General features: G+C 42.9%; 1 protein-coding gene across 2 annotated transcripts in view; it reads right to left on the reverse strand.

The window, feature by feature from the left end:
* Positions 1-850: 850 nt before the first annotated feature.
* usp43b (ubiquitin specific peptidase 43b) overlaps positions 851-19,852 on the reverse strand; it is a 111,767-nt gene continuing 92,765 nt past the window's right edge. For both annotated transcript variants that reach the window (XM_015945252.3, XM_054750748.2), the window contains exons 10-16: positions 12,438-12,515; positions 12,220-12,349; positions 7,383-7,725; positions 4,719-4,877; positions 4,408-4,581; positions 1,345-2,469; positions 851-1,004 (exon numbers count right to left, since the gene is read on the reverse strand). In XM_015945252.3, coding sequence (XP_015800738.3) covers positions 994-1,004; positions 1,345-2,469; positions 4,408-4,581; positions 4,719-4,877; positions 7,383-7,725; positions 12,220-12,349; positions 12,438-12,515 — 2,020 coding nt within the window. In that variant the 3' untranslated portion in view covers positions 851-993. The remainder of the gene's footprint in view (positions 1,005-1,344; positions 2,470-4,407; positions 4,582-4,718; positions 4,878-7,382; positions 7,726-12,219; positions 12,350-12,437; positions 12,516-19,852) is intronic.

Genomic DNA, 19,852 nt, shown 5'->3' on the forward strand with positions numbered 1-19,852 from the left:
TAATAATAATAATAATAATAATAATAATAATAATAATAATACTTTTAATAATAATAATAATAATATTAATAATAAACAGATTAAAACATCAAAGATAAATTAAGTCAATGACTAAAGTTGTCATTTTAAATCCAACCACTTGCGGCCATTGACGACTAAAGTCATTAATTGCATGTTTTTAAGGGGTGGGCATTAACATCCCGTCTCTAAAGCTGATCACCTGTGTACGTCACACTTCACATGATCAGAAAGCAGAAAAACACATAAATTAGGAGATCGTTTTGGGCCGCTGCTGTGAAAAAAGCGAGGCGCGAAGCGGAACAGCTTCTGTGGCTCACAATTCGACAATTAATTACGAAAGAACGGATAATGCTAGAAACACTGTGATTTTTCCTTATGTAAGAAGGGAGTCTACTCTTTCTTTTGGTGGGTTTGGCGTTGACCTCATCATAGAGCACAATGATCTGTGACTCTTCAAAAAACAGTAAAAACGCTGGCAGCCAGGGGCTTTTCTGATCAGGAAACAGCTGGCAGTTTATGAGTTAAGATACTTTAAGCAATTTATAGTCCAGTGTTAGTACTTTTCGCAGTGCTTAGGAAATTGTGCCATCTATGTGTAAAGTCTATGTTTTCTCCATCTTTCAATATTCATTCAACATCTCTGGGCAACCTTCCGCCTTCCAGACACGTCTTAGCTTCATGGAAGACTGAACTTAGAGCATGTAAATTTACCAAAACTGACGAAACTCTCCACTTTGTAAAAGTTCATTATTAATTCAAACACATACCAAAAAGCAATAGACAACATTGTGAAAACAACGCATTACAGCAGTCTTTTCCCTCTGCTTTTTAAACTCTGCATAGATTTAGTTTAAGACACCCACAGGTAAGAACGCACAACAGTAATATGAAAGAAAAAGAGTAGATCATCTTTGCTCCAGGTGAGGTGGGGGAGGGGCTTCTCTGGGAGTGTGCAGGAGTTATTCTGGGCTGTCACATAGGCACTAAAAACACAAACAAATCAACACAAAGTTATAAGTGATATGGTAAAATGACAGTGAGAATATTACAATTGTATTCAAAAGAATTGCAAAGTTTAAAAAACACGACATTTGATGGAATAAAGCAAGTTTACCGTTTAAAAATGAATTACTGAGATATTGTCCTAAACAGCCAAGGAAGAATGGATGAAGAGCACCAGTACTCTTTAAATTGTATTTTTTTGTTTAATTAAACAGATTTAAGTTCGGATTTTGGTACAAAAGTTAAGAACTGGTGCATTATCATTCAGCCGTAGCGTTTAGAAACAGGAAACAACAGGCTTGAAGGTCATCTGGTGCCTACCCAAGGAGGTGGTGCTGTATCGCGTCCGCTGTAGAGTGGAGTAACCAGTCTTGTCTAACAACAGGACACGGTGTGATGGAGGAACCACAACTTCCCCGTTTCTCTGTAGAGAGGCACATCGTCGGAACGTTAAGTCTAACTTTGTGTCGATGTTGCTGGAGCTGTGAGCCCGCTTGATGTCAGCTGGATCCTGATTCCCAGTTCTTCCGTTCACCAGCTGTGTTTTGCAGTTATGAATATCACGGCTGGGGATTATGCTGCCTCTCTTGTCTTCTTTTGGCACTGCAGTTAGTGTCCCAATGGAGAGGGACGTTTTTGCTAAATTACAGCTAGCCAGGTTTTCCACTTGTCCATGGGCATTTATTCCCCTCTCCTGCTGTTTGATTGGTGACCTAGGGATATCTTTCTTCACAAAAGCAGGCTTGAAAAATGACAGGTTGTCCTGGCTCTGAGCCTCATCTCTCTGCTCTTTCCTCTCCTCTGATTGGACGTTCGTATGTAACAAGTCCTTCTGGATTCTGGAGATTGCAGGGACTTTGGTTCGTTTTAATGTAGAATCTCTGCTTGGTGGTGCACTATGACTTATGTGACCACCTAGAATGGCGCCTCTTTGAAGCTGGAGGTCCAGGGCCCTGACCTGGTCAGTTCTCAGCCTCTTATACAAACCCTGCCTTAGAGAGTCATCCTCACTGGATTTGAGATGACAGCCATTGCCAGATCCGTGGCTGAAGTTTCTCTCCAGACAGGACCTTCTCTGTCCTTCTGGTATTTTGGGAGAGTAGGAAGTGTCAGAGCCAGGCCTATCCGTGCAGCCGAGACTGCTACCACTTGGTGAACTGCAGTCCTGTCCTACTTCAAGCACTCTTCCATGGGCGGTTCTCAGCGGTGGAGTGGCCACCAGGTTTATGATAGGGTCTTTGGTGCATCGCGGTCTTCGTCCAGACTCCAGGTACTCTACCAGCTCTCCCGACTGGGTTCGGACTGAGTGCTTGATCCGGTCTTTGGACCCAAAGGACCATCGCAGTGGAAGAACTTTGCTTAGAGTCTCCTTGGGTTTAGCTGGTGATCTCATGCTAAAACTCCTCACCTGGATCCCTCGTACCAACTGGTTGGGTTCAAACCCATCTGTAAAAGACAGAACCTGTTAGATGGGCTATACTGACAAAATCTTAGACATACCCTAATAAAATGTAAATCAATTTGAGAGGAGAAGCCAAGGTAGTGGAGGAGTAGGACGTGCTTGAGGCTCTCTGCAAATTCATTTGAAAGTGTTCTGGCTTAACTTTTGGGGCAAAATTGAATGCCTGGAACTTTATTGTGAAAGTTTTAATATCTTTGAAAGATCTAAGAAACGGCAGCAACGTCGAAGAAAAGCAGAAAGCCTGGAGCCTCCTTGGTCCAGAACAATCTGGTTCTAGCTGGAGCTACGGCCTCACCCAAGCTAAGATCTGACCTTGGCGATGGAGAGATGTCAGAGCTGAGGGCTGAAAGGCTTCAGAAATCCTTCTTTCAGGTGGAGTTCTGATGAGAAATGAAGGAAGCCCTGGGGCTGAGTGTGATGAAAGCTGAATTACAGAGCACCAGAGGTGTGACCAAGTCACTGCTTTGCAAGTTACAAGTCAGTCACAAGTCTTTCCAGTCAAGTCTCGAGTCAAGTCCAAGTCAAAGACAACCAAGTCCAAGTCAATGATCTGGAAGTCCAAGTCCTTTACTTTGAATTTTCAAGTCATAATCAAGTCATCTGCACAACTCCAATTTAACAATGATAATAAATAAATTCCAGAAATAAAGCTTCTAAAAGCTTCATTTATTCGCTCAAACAAGCAGAAAGTGCAACTGATTATAGACAAAGAGCTGCTGCATTTAGCAGAACAAGATCACACCCAGAACGAAGAACAAATTATGATTTTTGTCCATGTCGTGCCACTTTTGTGCTAAAATATCAAATATGCTCAGGTCATCATCAAGTCAACAGATGTAAGTCGATTCAAGTCACAAGTCTTTGGCGTTCAAGTCCGAGTCAAGTCGTAAGTATAGATTTTATCAAGTACAGTCAGAAGTCATTAAAATAACGACTCGAGTCTGACTCAAGTACAAGTCATGTGACTCGAGTCCACATCTCTGCAGAGCACTGCAGCAGCACTCCGCTCGGATGTCATGCAGGTCGGGTCAAGTTACGGAGATGAAGGGTGGTTTGTCCACCCTGTCAGACGAGGTTATCTTTCTTCAGAACACGGTGGGGGACCAAGGGAAGGAACTCTCTGAGCTAAGTACAAGGATTTGGAGAGCCGCTCGAGGAGATGTAATGTTTGGATGATTGGAATACCTGAGGAACAGGGGTCCTGCATGACCACATTGTTTTTCAGACAGTTGAGATTGGGGGGTTGCGTCGGCCCAAGCGGCCCACTTGTGTAAGCAGTCCACCGGGACAGTCCACCCCTGAATCTGCCCGAAACTATAGCGATGTTGGTGGTCTATTTTTGATTCACCCTCCAAGATATATGGAACCACTCTGCCCCCAGACCCTTTGACCTTTTTGTTTGGAGTGGTCGTGGTGGCGGCTTCTTTGGACACGAACCAGTTAGATAGAATTACCTTACGCTGCTTGTTGGCAAAGAGACATACTGTCCACATGAAAAGATTCCCCTCCTCCAGCGTATGGTTCGACCACCAGCAGGAGGCAATGTGGGTCAAATGTCTTGCTCAAGGACACAACAGCAGAATTCTCTGACGGGAGTCGGGACAGATCCTACAACACTTTGATTGCTAGACAACTTGCTCTACCTCCTGAGCTACTGCTGCCCCTGGAAATTATTTAAATAAACTACTGTAGCCACTAGTTGGATAGTTTATTATTTCAAATACCAGGTTATTAGAAATAAGCATTTAAACATGCTTTAAATGACATAGGTTGTTGTTTCATCACTTCCATATCTTGCGCTAAACTTAGCAGCCTTAGGTAGAAGGTGACCATAGGTCTTTAAAATATAAACAAATAATGTAAAAGTACAAAAATACCGTTCCATCTAAGTGTAAAATATTGTTAGCATTTTACATGCTTACTTGTTTCTTCTCTTTTGCTGGGTTCATCTCCAAAGACAGGCAACTCTGGAGACTCTGGGGCCTGCATGTTCTGATAAGCTGCAGGATTCGGATCACCTGATACCACGCTGCCCCTCTCACTTCCCCCTGTTAGTCGAACCAGCCAGTGGTCAGAGGTTGATGAGCTGGTTGAGCCTAACAAAACATTAAATCAGTTTTTTTTATTGCACATCGTCAAACAAGCCACGTGGAGCCTAAACTGCATATATGTAAAAACTAAAAATGCCATTTTTATGACATTTTAAAAGAAATAAAAGGAAAGACAAACAAACCAGTGACCGAGGAGCTTGCAGACCAAGGTGGGATGGTGCTCCTTTTCTGGTAGAAAAGAATGTAGGCTCCACGTGTGCACACTTCTGCCTCAGGAACTGGCTCAGCAGTGCTGTCATCGTAACCGTACCACTGGCCATCAACAGAATTACGACAAAAGGCTACAAATAGGAAAATGACAGGAAGAATCAATACCCAACTTGACACCAGTCTAACCCTCCCACTGTCTTCATGGGTGACCCCGCCAGGAAAGTTGACCATTGAGCAGGATTGATGGTTTTTCCCTTGAGGTCCACTTGGCAGGGGTGAGGAGTGAGCACCACCCCACCCCTGCCACATGGACCTCAAGGGATAAATCATCAATCCTGCTCAATGGTCAACTTTCCTGGCGGGGTCACCCATGACGACAGTGGGAGGGCTAGGAAAACTTTGTTTGGATCCCAAAGTTTTTCTGCTCATACCACCACATAAGACAACAGACTTCAAAGCGACAAACTAAATTACAATGTGTGTTTTGATATTGATGGCAGCATGACCAATGTCTGTGTAGCGTGATGAAGGCTCTCTGATGTGTGCCAAAGGTCAAATTTGCCCAGCTGGGTCAAGCTGGGTCAAACAGTACTTTTTGAATCCACAGATTAACCCAAGGAGCCACGATGTCTGCTCAAGATCATAACATCATATCTGCTGTTCCGTCCCAAGAAGGACACTTCAAGCCACGATGATAATAATTAATAAATTCATTGATTTTATTACTGTTTAATATAATCATCATAACATGATCACTTTGCTCATTATAAAGGTATTTTAATTACATGAAATGGATTATTATGCTTTGGTTATAATAATAATTATTATTATAATGATTAAAGATGTGTTTAGCAACAAGGTCAAGTTCACCCTATCCAGCTAACACGGAGTTCAGATAAACAATAACTGCATCACATGTTTTTGATGCATGAGCAAGCTTCTTCCGGAGAAAGTGGGAGGGGTTCTGAGAGCTTTTGGTAAAACTAACCATCACAGATTCACGTTCAGTTCTGAAACCAAGCATCATCCTGAGGAGACGGGGACGGCCGCCCTGACCCTCTGCCAAGCTGTTCTGTCACGCCGACAAGAATAGCCAAAGAATAAACGGAACTGTAAACCAGCTAACGAAAGACTCTACCAGAGTCATTGATTTCTGAAGTTCAGTTAAAGACGAGAACGTTCATCTGCCAAACGCTTCATTCACCGAGTGACCCAAGAAGGCATCTCAGGACCGATCTGGTCGTGCTAGAGGTTTTTCTACCAACCTCGTGCCTGGAGGAAACCCATCTCCACCTGGACACTTCGGATCCAAATGGGGGTCTTCTGATTGGGTGAGGTAGACCTCGACAGAATGCGTTTGATGCTGTTTCTCCTCTGAATAGCACAGAGGTGATTCCAGTGTGCAGAATTAACTCTACATCTGTATAAATAATGGATGAACCATATAATGCATCTTATCACTCCTGGAAAATACAAAAATGGAGTGGAGAGTGGGGCTGTGAAGGGGGGAGCAGATGACTTACACCCAACAAACTCTGAGCCGATGTAGCTACAAGCTGAAAGAGCTAACCTAAGCTAACATAGGTTGGCAGGTGCTCCTAGCCAGAAAACTGCATTTGAGCGACTCTGCTACCCCCTGCCTTCTAGGCTCTAACATGTTTTATTATCTTCATCAAATAGCAAGAGTCGGAGTTCTCATGTCAAAAAAAGATATGGAGAAACTCATTCATGCGTTCATCTCCAAAATACATGTTGGATCTCCTTCCTGTACACCCAGCAGGGCTCTCAGATTCTTAGGAAGCAGTCAGCTGGTACAACCCCGGTTCAGAACCAAACAGGGTGAAGTTGCTTTTAGCTACGATGCTCCTCACAGATGGAATCAGCTTCCTTATGACCTCAAATGTGCCCCAGCTCTAGTAACTTTAAAATTAAGATTGAAAACATTCATGAATTCATCAATCATCACTGTAACTGCTAGGCCTTTAACTTTGGCCTTTTCAAATTCAAATTCAAAAAAACTTTAATCATCCCGAGGGGCAATTGTTTGTTGTTTTATTCTATTTATTACATCAAAATTTTTGTGTTTACTTTTTTTCTGCTGTTCTATTTTGTCACATTGATTTTGATGTTTTAAGTTTTTGCTGATCTTGCACCTGGAAGGCACATTGACTTGGTTCTGTATATCAAATGTGCTGGATATGGTAAATGGTCCGTATTTGACATGGCACCTTATAGAGTCCTGGAACCCCCAAGGCGCTTCATAACACAATCAGTAAATTCACACACACATTCACACGCTGGTGGTGATGAGCTACATTGTAGCCACAGCTGCCCTGGGGCGCACTGACAGAGGCGAGTTTGCCGTATACAGGCGCCACCAGTCCCTCCGACCACCACCAGCAGGCAAGATGGGTTAAGTGTCTTGCCCAAGAACACAACAACAGCAACAGACTGAGCGGGGCTTGAACCTGCAACCTTTCGATTACAGGGCGAGCCCTTAACTCCTGTGCTACCGTCGCCCATGCCCACGCTGCCTTTTCTTTCTGGATTCCTGAGGGGGGAATAGCATCTTTTGTGTCACTTCCGTGTTGGTTTCACTTTTGGCAGATTCCCCCGCGAGCATGAATTTTTCATACCTGTGTAATGTCCACCGTGCATTCCTCCGTGGTGGTTGCAGACAGCATAAAGGTCATACAAAAAGTCTGGAGGAGCCAAGTCTGGTCTTCTGAGCTGCTTCCAGTCCGGCTGAAGAGGGTGCTGATGATGGCCGTTGTTGCGGTTCACCATGTGAGGCGTCATGTCCAGGTCCGTCAGGGGAAAATGCACAAATGTGGTGAGCTTATTCCTCCTCTCACCCACCTGCCTGAAGCGCTTCAGGTGGAGGATGAGGATGTCCGGCAGGGTCCACAAACTCATCTTTACCATGCCTTGTTGCATCTGCTTACAGTGGGGACACTTCCAGGCATCATCAGGGGCGAGCTGGCAATGGCAACAGACAAAAGCATCAGAGACGGAGGGAACAATAGAGAAGGCTTCTTTACTGCAGGACTTTCTTAACCCATATTTTTGGTCTAAAGCCCTTTTTACAAGAAACACCGTGCCGGCAAATCAGCGTAATACTACCACAACGATGTGTCTTATACATGCGCCACGTCGGCATGGCGAAGCTCAAATTTTACGGCATTCATTCCGTCTCGCTTGGTAGAGATATTGCGGTAACTGTCTGTCTTATAAATGGTGATTACGACTTGGTGCAACAGAGGGAGGTGTCACGATCCCGCGGGGAGCTCCGGTGTTGTGTCGATGTGTTCCCCCTTCGAGATCTGTTTCTTTTGCACCCAGCTATATGTTAGAACCATCCACTCGCAAAAAATGTGTGTCCTAACCCTTACCCTAACCATAACCCTGAAACAAACATAAAATTGTGTTACACATAATATTTTCGACCGGAAAAGGGCGGCTTGCCAACTCCGGGTCGGGGGAGAGGCCCTACCTCAAGTGGAGGAGTTTAAGTATCTCGGGGTCTTGTTCACGAGTGAGGATAGGAGGGATCGGGAGATCGACAGGCGGATTGGTTCGGCGTCTGCAGTGATGCGGACGCTGAGCTGATCTGTCGTGGTGAAGAGGGAGCTGAGCCAGAAAGCCAGGCTCTCGATTTACCGGTCGATCTACGTCCCAATCCTCATCTATGGTCATGAGCTTTGGGTAATGACCGAAAGAACGAGATCGCGGATACAAGCGGCCGAAATGAGTTTCCTCCGTAGGGTGGCCAGGCTCAGCCTTAGAGATAGGGTGAGGAGCTCGGACATTCGGGAGGGACTCGGGAGTAGAACCGCTGCTCCTCTGGATCGAAAGGAGTCAGTTGAGGTGGTTTGGGCATCTGGTCAGGATGCCTCCTGGACGCCTCCCTGGGGAGGTGTTTCAGGCATGTCCTGCCGGCAGGAGGTCCCCGGGTCGACCCAGGACACGTTGGAGAGGTTACATCTCCAATCTGGTCCGGGAACGCCTTGGGGTCCTGCCGGACGAGCTGGTGGAGAAGGCCGGGGAGAGGACGGTCTGGAGCTCCCTAGTTGGGATGCTGCCCCCGCGACCTGGACCCGGATAAGCGGAGGAAGACGACAACAACGATTTTCAAAAATTATATTCATGCAAAACATACATTTTTGGTGACAGGGTGGTTATGGTTAGGGTAAGGGTTCGGGTGAGGGTTATTTTTTGTGATTGGGTCGTTTCCACCTGCAGCTGGGTGCAAAAGAAACAGATCTCGAGGGGGGAACACACATCGACGTACGGCCGGTAACTATATTAACCCTTTGATGCATGAATTATGAAATCTTCAACTATGATTTTTTTTTAACAATTTTTTTCATTCATCTTTAGGTGTGAATGAAACAAATTTCAACAAATATTTTTTGTAAAATTTGATAATTTACAAATAATTTATTACATGTCCACCTCAGTGGACAGCGTGCATTCTGAGCATGAAATATGTTGACTTGGCTTACTGAAGTCCAAATGGAGGGGCTCAAATGCAATAAAGTCTTCAACAGCTGTGCTTAATAGCAAAAACAAATAAATAACAATTTTGAGTACCTGTCCACTGTAGTGACCATTATGCATCAAAGGATTAAAAATGAAAGTAAAAACGGACCGTAAGTTTGACTTTTGTAAACAGAATCAGCTGAGATGATAATCTGAAGCAATGCAGCGCTCCTGGAGCTTTTCTTCATTAGAGCTGGAGGTCAGATCACCAGAGACTGAGAGGGACAGACGCCTTTAGGAGCGGCTTGTTAAAAAAACGTAATGAGTGCGGCTTCGATGGCAATAAAAAGTAAGTTACGTCCAAGATAAGCAGAGGTCTGCAGCAGCGCACAGACATTCCCCACATCCCCTTTATGCCCTTTATAGTGTATAATATAATAATATAATAATTTTATAGATAATTTGACAACTTTCTGATAACTATAAATGTATATATTAGACAAAGTGGTCAAGAATAAAATTAAATTTCCACTAGGACCTTGTCCAGGTTTTATAGTCAAACGTCCAAATCTGACTTCTAGTTTTTAGTTTTTCTAAATTTATTTTTCAGATCTTTAGGCATTTAGAAAACACCCCAGCAGTGGCTGCATCTCTCAAAATGACACCAACAGAGGACGCTCTACCCTCACTCTTAATATTTTAGTACTGCAAGTAAAAGTCTTTTAGCTCCTATCTGGCTGGTTAGCATTGTCGTGTAACGGAAGAGCGTCTGTGATGCATCATATTCTCGTGACTGTCAGCTTAGCCAAAGTAATGCCAGAGGAGGATACCCATAAAAATCCGTTTAATTGTGTGCCTTTGCTTAGACCTGACAGTCATGTCCAGATGTAGAATTTAATTATGGCTCAGATGGAAAACACTCAGTCATTCAGCTAGTTATCGTGGGTACAACCAGTGTTTGCGCTGATCTACTAAACACGAGCTAAACGTGCTCATCATGCATCTCTGTTACCTCTGTAGGTAAGTTTGGTGCCACACTGAAAGTGAAAAGTGTATGCTACCATTTCGAAAATTACAGTTATTCAGACTAGACGCTGCCATGTTTAAAAGGGACTTTCAAACAGCTGCTTACATGCCAGAAGGAGACACTTGAAACGTTGCTGAAAATATTTCATCATTTGATGCCGACTAGCATCTCTCAGAGTAAGAAGAGTTTAGATATTTTACTGTAGTCAATAATTACAGTAGTACAATTTAAAGTTAGTTTTTGATGATGTGGCGACGATGATCGGGGCGACGGTGGCACAGGAGTTAAGTGCTCGCCCTGTAATTGGAAGGTTGCAGGTTCGAGCCCCGCTCAGTCTGTCGCTGTCATAGTGTCCTTGGGCAAGACACTTAACCCACATTGCCTGCTGGTGGTGGTCGGAGGGACCGGTGGTGCCAGTGATCGGCAGCCTCGCCTCTGTCAGTGCGCCCCAGGGCAGCTGTGGCTACATTGTAGCTCATCCCCACAGCGTGTGAATGTGTGTGTGAATGGGTGAATGACCGATTGTGTTGTAAACCGCCTTGGGGGGTTCCGGGACTCTAGAAGGAGCTATATCAAATACAGGCCGTTTACCTTTTACCATGTAATGATTACCGTATTTTCCGGACTATAAGCCGCTACTTTTCCCCACGCTTTGAACCGTGTGGCTTATAATGAGGTGCGGCTTTACTGAAGATTTTCCTTCACCTGCCAGGGGGCGCTTTAGCAGGAAGTGAAACAGGTGGAAGTCAAACGTGGAAATCGAAGAAAGTGCTCATTTTCATTTAGCACATGCAAGCAGCCGGCACGATGAAGATTCTTTTTTCAAATCCATACCCCCCATCATGGTAACTACACGTATGAGTTCATATGACGCCGCATTTAAGTTGAAGGGCATCGATCTGGCAGTAAAGGAGGGAAACAGTGCTGCCGCACGTAAGCTTGGCATGAATGAATCCATGGTTCGGCGATGGAGACGGCAGCGGGAAGAACTCATTCAAGCAGCTTCACCCGGGGATGATGACAGCAACACGGACAGCGACACTGACATGGCCACAGAAAAGGTATGTGACGAAACTCTTCTGAGGCTGTTCAACTCCGACACTGAAGAAGAGGACTTTAATGGCTTTAGAGCGCAAGAGGAAGATGAGAGCGAATGACTTCTTCTGGCAGGCAAGTGTGTTTTATTTACTAACCAGGCATGTTTTGTGTGCAGTTTTTATTTTCTAATCATCCAGGGCTTATTAATGCTGTGTTAGCGCTGTTCTTTTCTTCTAAACATGCAAATTATCTGTAATAACGTGTCAGTGCTGTTTTTATTTTATAACCATCCAGAAATATGAATGCTATCAGTGCTGTTCTCTTTTCTAATCTTGCAGGCATGAATGCCTTTTAAGTTGTATTCTGGGGGACAAAAGCTCTGGTGCGCCTGTTTCAGCATGGAGAATTCAGCCAGAGGAAAACGTAGCTTCAGACGATAGGATTTGTTGTCCTATTTCCTGACTTTTGGACTTCTCTCTTCTTATTAGCTAACAGCAACGCGACTCTACCACTGACTCTGGTTGCTCTGCAACGTTGATGTTTCATCTTCACAAATAACACAAGCCTGGAGGAGTTCTGCTGGTTGGTGGAGTTGCTAATGCTAACAGTTTGCTTCTACTAGCAGAGACGTTCTCTACTGTTTCCTGGACGCTAAACCAACAGTGGCCTTCCCCGTCGTGAGTCCAGATGGGTGAGTCCATGAATGTTAGTGACAGGGTGACATAGATCTGTCAGGATTTTCTATCCTAGAATATCACCGTCTGTTTTCTATCAGAAGCTAAAGCAGGAGATGGGTGTAGGAGACTATTTTCATGTTCAGCCTGCATGAAACACTCAGGATCATCAGTTTCTCTGTGAAGGACCTTTTTAAACATGACGATGAACTAATTATGAACTATGTATCTACAATATAACAGATGGACTACCTGTTCCTCTTTGGTGTAGAGCTGGAAGCACTCGTCTAAGGTGCAGCTAAACTGCTGGTCGTGCTGCTGCTGCAGATTTCTGACGCTGTCTGCCTCCTTCACCACTTCCTCGTGGATGTTACCAAACAGGCTGTGGACCCAAGGCCAGAAGAGTTTGTTGAAGAAGATATTTAAGTCATTTAAACAAAAATGTAAGCGGTTAAAAAGTAAACACCAACCAGTCTTTGACTCTGTGCTCCCACTCGATGATGAGCTTGACGTGAGGTGGTCCTCCTGAACCACAGAGCTTCAGCGCTCTGAAAGTAAAAGCAGTTAGTACAATGAAAGATCAGAGCACCTGGAAAGTGCAATTGTGTTGAAGCTTTTCAACCAGAGGGTGTCAGCATTGTTGCAGCTCTGGTGTATAACCGGCCGGCTCTTCCCCACATTTACAATGTCCTCATCAGAGGGGATGCTTTTTAAAAAGTCAACTTCATAACTGTTATTAGTGTTTGTTTATAGTGAAGCGGTATCTATGCGACACTATCTGAAGTCACCCAGGCAGCGGGCATGTTCTGAGCCAAAAGCTGACATCAGCATGACGGCAATGACAACTACTGGCTGTGAAACAAAGATGATGTCAGTCAGGTTGATGTCAACATGCAACTGCAGCATACACGGTACTACGTATATTCAGCATTTGAGTTTAAAATGTCAGTGTACCAACTTTTACTCATCAGTCCGACTTCTCCTGCACTTGTTTGTGTGACCCAGACATGCTGTGTTTATGTGTCACGTGAAGACTGAGATGCAAAGACACAACACACAGTGTTTACTGTTTGGGTTTGGAAAAGAAGCCATGTTTGTTTATAAAAGTAGAGCGTTTATCCACTTAGGTCAGAGCCACAGACTGGGCTCATTAGACGATTAAGACACCAGCATGGAGTGGATTTATGGAGCAGTACAGCACTGTTAAAAAAAAACAACAACTTTATTCATCACTTAAATGTTTCAGATAAACAAAATGTTAAATAAAAATAACCCAAGGAAATTTCAAATGATGAGTTTATCTCTCAAGAGAACAAAGCTACTCAAACCAAGATGGTACTGTGTGAAAACGTCACCTCCGTCCTGGAAATAATCATAAATGAACTGATTAATTATATTATTATGAAAGCAGACTTCTGTTCCACCAGCCACTCCAAAACTCTACCACTACCAGACCTGTGCAGAAATCGCTCCAGTATAACTAGTCTGACAACATGAAGTACGTTGAAAGATCTCAAAAAGCAACACATCCCACTGCGTTCTAAAGCAATTCTGCAATAAAACAACTTGGAACCGCTGAAGCAGAGCTGAAGGTTAAGGTCAAACGTTGTGATTTAACAAGGGGGAGTTGCAAAAATCAAATCAGGACCACCACTGAAAAAAACCCCATAAAGTCCAAATTTGGCTAAATTTCCTCATTGTGACATCACAATAAGGGACTTTTTGACACGGCTCATTTTAGGCCCATAATTCCTAAAACCAAACACTGACAGAAAATGGATGGACAGCTTATAGAGGCAGCAGAGACACACGTGGAAGCATTAACAGATCCAAAAGGTGAGTTTTGAGTAATACTTGTGTAATACTTTTAATAAAGTAACTATAGTTTGTATTTACTCAGGTTATCTTTGAAGCAAAACAGGAAGTCTGTAAGGTGGTATAAATACTCTTTTCACAGCTCTGTAACTTACTTTATGACACTTTTTGTCCTAAACAAAATGATCTATGAGGTTCTTTTGAGAATGTGTCTCTTTACAGTTGATTATGTATTATTGGAGGTTGAAGCTGCTTTGATTTTGTTGGTTACACTGTAGAAACAGAATTTGTGCAGAATATATTTTTACTATTCGCTTACAGAATAACATTACGGTTAATAAATCACAACGACACAAGAGGAAATATAAAAAATACATGAAGACACTCCACTCAGAGTGGAGACAGTATTTAATATGTGATGCAACAACTGTTTAATAACGGCAAAGAAAACTCAGAGCATTGTTTTAGAGACAGAGTCTGAACGCAGATTTTATGACTGGTAATTGACAGTCATGCTGAATGACTAGTGTAACTTAGCGGTGAAAAAAGACCTGCACTGGTGTAACGCTGGTGCTTTTGCAGATGATTCCTAACTCTATCTCTACCAGTCCTTTACCCGATCACTTTATCTAACATTGTCCCCTGTTTTTAAGACAAATATAAACATCTAGCTTCTGTAAATTTAGAAATATCGTTGTTCCACCTTCTATCTTCTTGGTAGGGCTGGGCGATACGGCCTAAAATCAATATCACGATATATTGAGGATTTCACCTCGATAACGATAAATGGACGATAACTACAGGTATGCTCAGAAACAAACGTTGTCCACTAGATGGGGCTGTCACACGTATTACATTTAGTCACATTTTTACATGACCCAAGGTGGTACAGCTTCTTAACTCATTCGCTGCCAGCGTTTCTCGCCTTTTTTACAGTTTTTTTGAGAGTCACAAAACGTTGTGCGCTAGGATGATGTCAACGCCAAAACAACCAAAACAAAGCGGAGACTCTTCTCTTATATCAGGAAGAATCTGCACGTTTCGAGCATTATCCGTTCTTTCATAATCCGTTGTCGAATTGTGATCGGCAGACGCTTTTCCGGTTTGCGCCTCACTTTTTTTACAGGAACGGCCCAAAGCGATCTCCTAACACATGGATGCTCTGCTTCCTGATCACGTGACGTGTGACGTATGCGGATGAAGATCGGCTTCAGAGCTGAGATGTTTGTTCTCTCGGCGCGGGGGCTCGTCCGACGCCCACATAGTAAAAACATGCATTGGCAGTGAACGAGTTAAAGGGACATGAACGTTGCCAACCCTTCACACGTCTTTTCATATTTTATTATCAAAATTATTGACCCGGTAAAAATTATCTCGATTAAAGTCAGAAATTTCGATAACAATAAATTTTCTATTCATTGCCCAGCCCTACTTTTTGGGTAACAAATTAAAACATAAGATCAGATTCGCTTTTTCAAAAACCTGGGTCTTTTACTAGGAGACGTTTTCAGGTGCTTCCATGCCAGCACAGTCTGGTCTGGACCAGCTGGTGCAAAACTTACCCAAATTCTGAGACTGTTATCAGACAAGGCCCAGTTGACATGGCAAGATAGTTATCCCCATTTTTGATCTGATTCTCAAATCTGACAGTCTTCAGGCCCTAAGCCCTAAACACATATATTAATATCATAACCCTTGCCCAATAATACAGGCAGTGCAGTAATATGTGCTCCAGCCTCTCTGTACCAATGAAGACCCTGGCTGCAGAGTTCTGTCCCAAATGCAGTCTGGCTCAGTCCAGATTACAGTGGATTACAAGTCAAACCTGGACAGAATAAAGGGTGAGTAACAGTTTCCAAGTGAGGGCTTAATCTTGACTAAATGGAATAGATTTAATAATATGATCATACCACCGCTTTGATCTGTGCATCATGTAGCGTGATGAAGGCTCTCTGATGTGTGGCAAAGGTCGCATTTGCCAGCTGGGTCAAGCTGGGTCAAACAGTACTTTTTGAACCCACAGATTAACCCAAGGAGCCACGATGTCTGCTCAAGATCATAACATCATATCTGCTGTTCCGTCCCAAGAAGGACACTTCAAGCCACGATGATAATAATTAGATAATATTTACTAAACTCATTGATTTTATTACTGTTTAATATAATCATCATAACATGATCACTTTGCTCATTATAAAGGTATTTTAATTACATGAAATTGATTATTATGCTTTGGTTATAATAATAATAATTATTATAATGATTAAAGATGTGTTTAGCAACAAGGTCAAGTCACCCTATCCAGCTAACACAGAGTTCAGATAAACAATAACTGCATCACATGTTCTTGACGCATGAGCAAGCTTTCTTCCGGAGAGAGTGGGAGGAGTTCTGAGAGTTCTGGTAAAACTAACCATCACAGATTCAAGTTCAGTTCTGTAACCAACATCAGCCTGAGGAGCCAGGGACGGCCGGCCTGACCCTCTGCCAAGCTGTTCTGTCACGCCGACAAGAATAGCCAAAGAATAAACGGAACTGTAAACCAGCTAACGAAAGACTCTACCAGAGTCATTGATTTCTGAAGTTCAGTTAAAGACGAGAACGTTCATCTGCCAAACGCTTCATACACCGAGTGACCCAAGAAGACATCTCAGGACCGATCTGGTCATGCTAGAGGTTTTTCTACCAACCTCGTGCCTGGAGGAAACCCATCTCCACCTGGGCGCTTCGGATCCAAACGGGGGTCTTCTGATTGGGTGAGGCAGACCTCGACAGAATGCGTTTGATGCTGTTTCTCTCAAAAATAACTCAGTTATCCGCAAAACATCATTTCCACCCAGAACGCTTTCATTCTCTCTGAAAGAAACCTTCTGAGAACTTCATTCATGCATCCAAAACTCATCATTCTCATTTTAGCTCCATTCAGTCACAGGTTTGCTTTTAAACAAGTAATATCCAAACTGTTAAAGATTGTCATTAAAATTGCCATCCATGAATTGTCATTTTATAATTGTCATTTCAAATCTTTCGTTTAAAAATTGTTAGTAATAAAATTTCTTCATTTTTAAACTTGCCTCATTATTGAAACGAAACACAGAAAAGGGTTGCATTTCCATTTATCGAATGAAAAGAATCTTACTGAATCCTCTGTTTAATAAATAAACTTTTGCTATTAATTTAAGTATCTTAAATTAAGTATTAATCCGTAGATTAATCATAGACCAAGCTCGTTGGTGTATGATCTTCTATCGCTTATATTAATATTTTATATTGATATACAATAGAAGCTTCATATATTAACTAGTTTGTGTCATCCTAGTTTTAGCATTGAATAGCACGGTGTTAGAACTTTGTGTGTGAGGTGGTTTTTACCCCATTACAATCAGAAAAAAGGACTGCAGCCATTTTTACACCTAAACAGTTGATGACCATCTTCTCATACGGGCCCAGGAACACGAGGTCAACACAACGGCCCAGGGACAAATGAGAGTATGTGCTGCATTGAGCAAGGGGAGTCCAAACCCTTCTTATCCATCATGTTTATTTACTGCGATGTCACATTCGATCTCAAGAGGGTTGGTGAGAAATCCTGTCCGACCTCAGAGTGCTTGTGAGTGAAATCGGTTAATATGTGATGTGTGGTTTTTGATGTTGGCTGCACACCACACACTGTAGGACCAAAAGCCGTGATTTTGTTCTCAGCATAAACGGAGTCCCTCCACAGGGGCAGCGTGCCAACAGGCAGGGCAGGCGATTTCTTGTGGCCTCCATAAGAGGAACCGCAGTAGTGACAGTGAAAAGCTGTCATTGGACAGAACTGTTGGTGGTTCCTCCCTCTCCCCAATGGAAACCTCCCTTCTGACTGCTCAGCCAGAGACAGATCACACTTTCTCGTCCAACCCACTCCCCCAAGACAAAGAATCTTGTCAGCGCTAGCCCCCGGAGGAGCAAAGTGACCGGTGCTTGCATGTGCCAACAAGCTTTGTTTTCTCAATAAATATTTTATATTACATTAGAGCAGGGGTCACCAACATGGTGCCCACGGGCACCATGGTACCCTCAGGATCCATTTAAGGGACCCTCGGGCCATTTCTTCAAATAACACGAGTCTAAGATCAATAAATAAATAAAGCAGCTGACATTTCCCCCAAATCAGCAAATCATTAAAATATGTTAATTATGCATGAAGTTTAGTTTACCTCTGATCTATTCCAGGTCAAAGGTCAACATCGTACCAACCTGGTAGCCCTTCGTATGATTCACTACCCATGAAGTAGCTCTCAGCTTCACGAAGGTCAGTGACCCCTGGATTAGAGCAAATTCTTCTTTCATAACTTTTAACATTCAATAAAGAGAAATTAGCTCCTGGGAACATTTGATCTGTTTGCTGAATATTTTGCACACAGCCATTTCACAATAAAAGACGGCATCGCAGAATAATCTAATAATCAGTTTGACAAAAGACGAACTCAGCTGCATGACTGAGTCTGATAAAATAAGACTTTTCACTATGAAAAAAGCATTTCTGTTTTTATCGGCAGACATTTCCAAACAAAAAGAGATGCATAGCTTTGCCAGTACTTATGATTTTTCTTTACTGATTTCATTTGCTCCCTTTTGTAGTTTGGTAGAAAGATCTTAAGGGAAAGAGTCTAATGATCTTTAGTGCTCGTGAGTGGCTCTTTCATTAGGATTAAACATGTTGAACTGAGCAGTTGATCTAAAGTCATTTGCGGAGCCTCTAAATTATTTTGTAGAACTGCTGAGTCAGAGCAGCTAGCTTTGTGTGGGCAGTTTAACTACAGGCCATTTTTCAGCTCTGTACATGTTGGTTTACCGACCGGTGGACGCTTCCGGATAAGAAAGCCTGGAGCCACTGTTAAAGGGATTGTTCCCATATTCTGAAGGGAGTTACTTCCTAAAGGTTTATGGACAATTAATATCTTACCTGTTGCAGATCGCTCTGAGAACAACCTCAGTTTGAATGAAAAAATAATTTGTTTCAATCAGATTGTTGAGCTAGAGGCTAATCTGTAAGTGCTCTACTAACAGAAACACTATCATTCCATAATAATTTCTTATTACAGTTTTGATTCCTGCAGGAAAACGACCAACTTCCACCCTCAGTTCCCAGCACTAAGATGGTCTGTTAATTAGCATTCACTAGGGATTCCCCGATACAACTTTTTCTCTTCCGATATTGTAACCATCAGTATTGATCGATACCGATATCAATCTGATACGATATCAGCAAAAATCACACACGTTTATCTATTTTGTGGTGTGGAACGCATGAAAGGCTTAATCAAGTGATATTACTCATTCGAAGAGCACGATCCAATAACAGTAAGTATGAAAAAAAGACAATTTCGAACTGCCTATATTGGAGATTTTTGATGCAGTCAGATATAATCCCATACAGTGTTTTTGGGCTGATATCGATATCGGAATGGGACATCCCTAGCATTCATGTTAACCTCAAAGGCATGTTTGACACTGGAGTTGTTTAAAAGGCAGCACTAATCCACTTTAGTCCTGGCCCTGTTCAGACCAGCGTTCCTGTGCCAGTCAAGGCAGACCTTTGTTTTTTGATGTTGTATCTCCCACCTTCATCTTAGGGACATACCATTGTTACGAAGTGATGGATAGTATCTGGTGTTCGTCCGGCTGTTTTGAGGTTTGCTCTGAGAGGTAATGTTCATCTTATTAGACAACATTTTATCCGAGTAGTTTAAAGGCATTTTGACGATCTCTTAAAAACATTACCAACTAACATTGACAAGTTAATTTATTATTATTGTTGATTTAGGGTTAGGGTTCTGCCTCCCTAACCAATTAACCTGAGGTGTGTTTCCACTATTGGAACTTCAGGGTAATATTCCCGGAAGTTTATGGCATGCACTTGTCTTCACTTCAGCAGGCTGGCCCAAAGGACCATTTTCCAAGACCAACTTTCAAGAACCAATGGAATACCTGAACAGGGGTAGGCACTTGCAAAGGTTCGGTAGAGTTGCTGGGCAGAATCTTTGGTTAACTCTTGCTGACTCAGTAGGAAATGACATCAGTAGAG

The sequence above is a fragment of the Nothobranchius furzeri genome, chromosome 12 (genome assembly GCF_043380555.1).
Source record: "Nothobranchius furzeri strain GRZ-AD chromosome 12, NfurGRZ-RIMD1, whole genome shotgun sequence".
NCBI classification, from domain to species: Eukaryota; Metazoa; Chordata; class Actinopteri; order Cyprinodontiformes; family Nothobranchiidae; genus Nothobranchius; species Nothobranchius furzeri.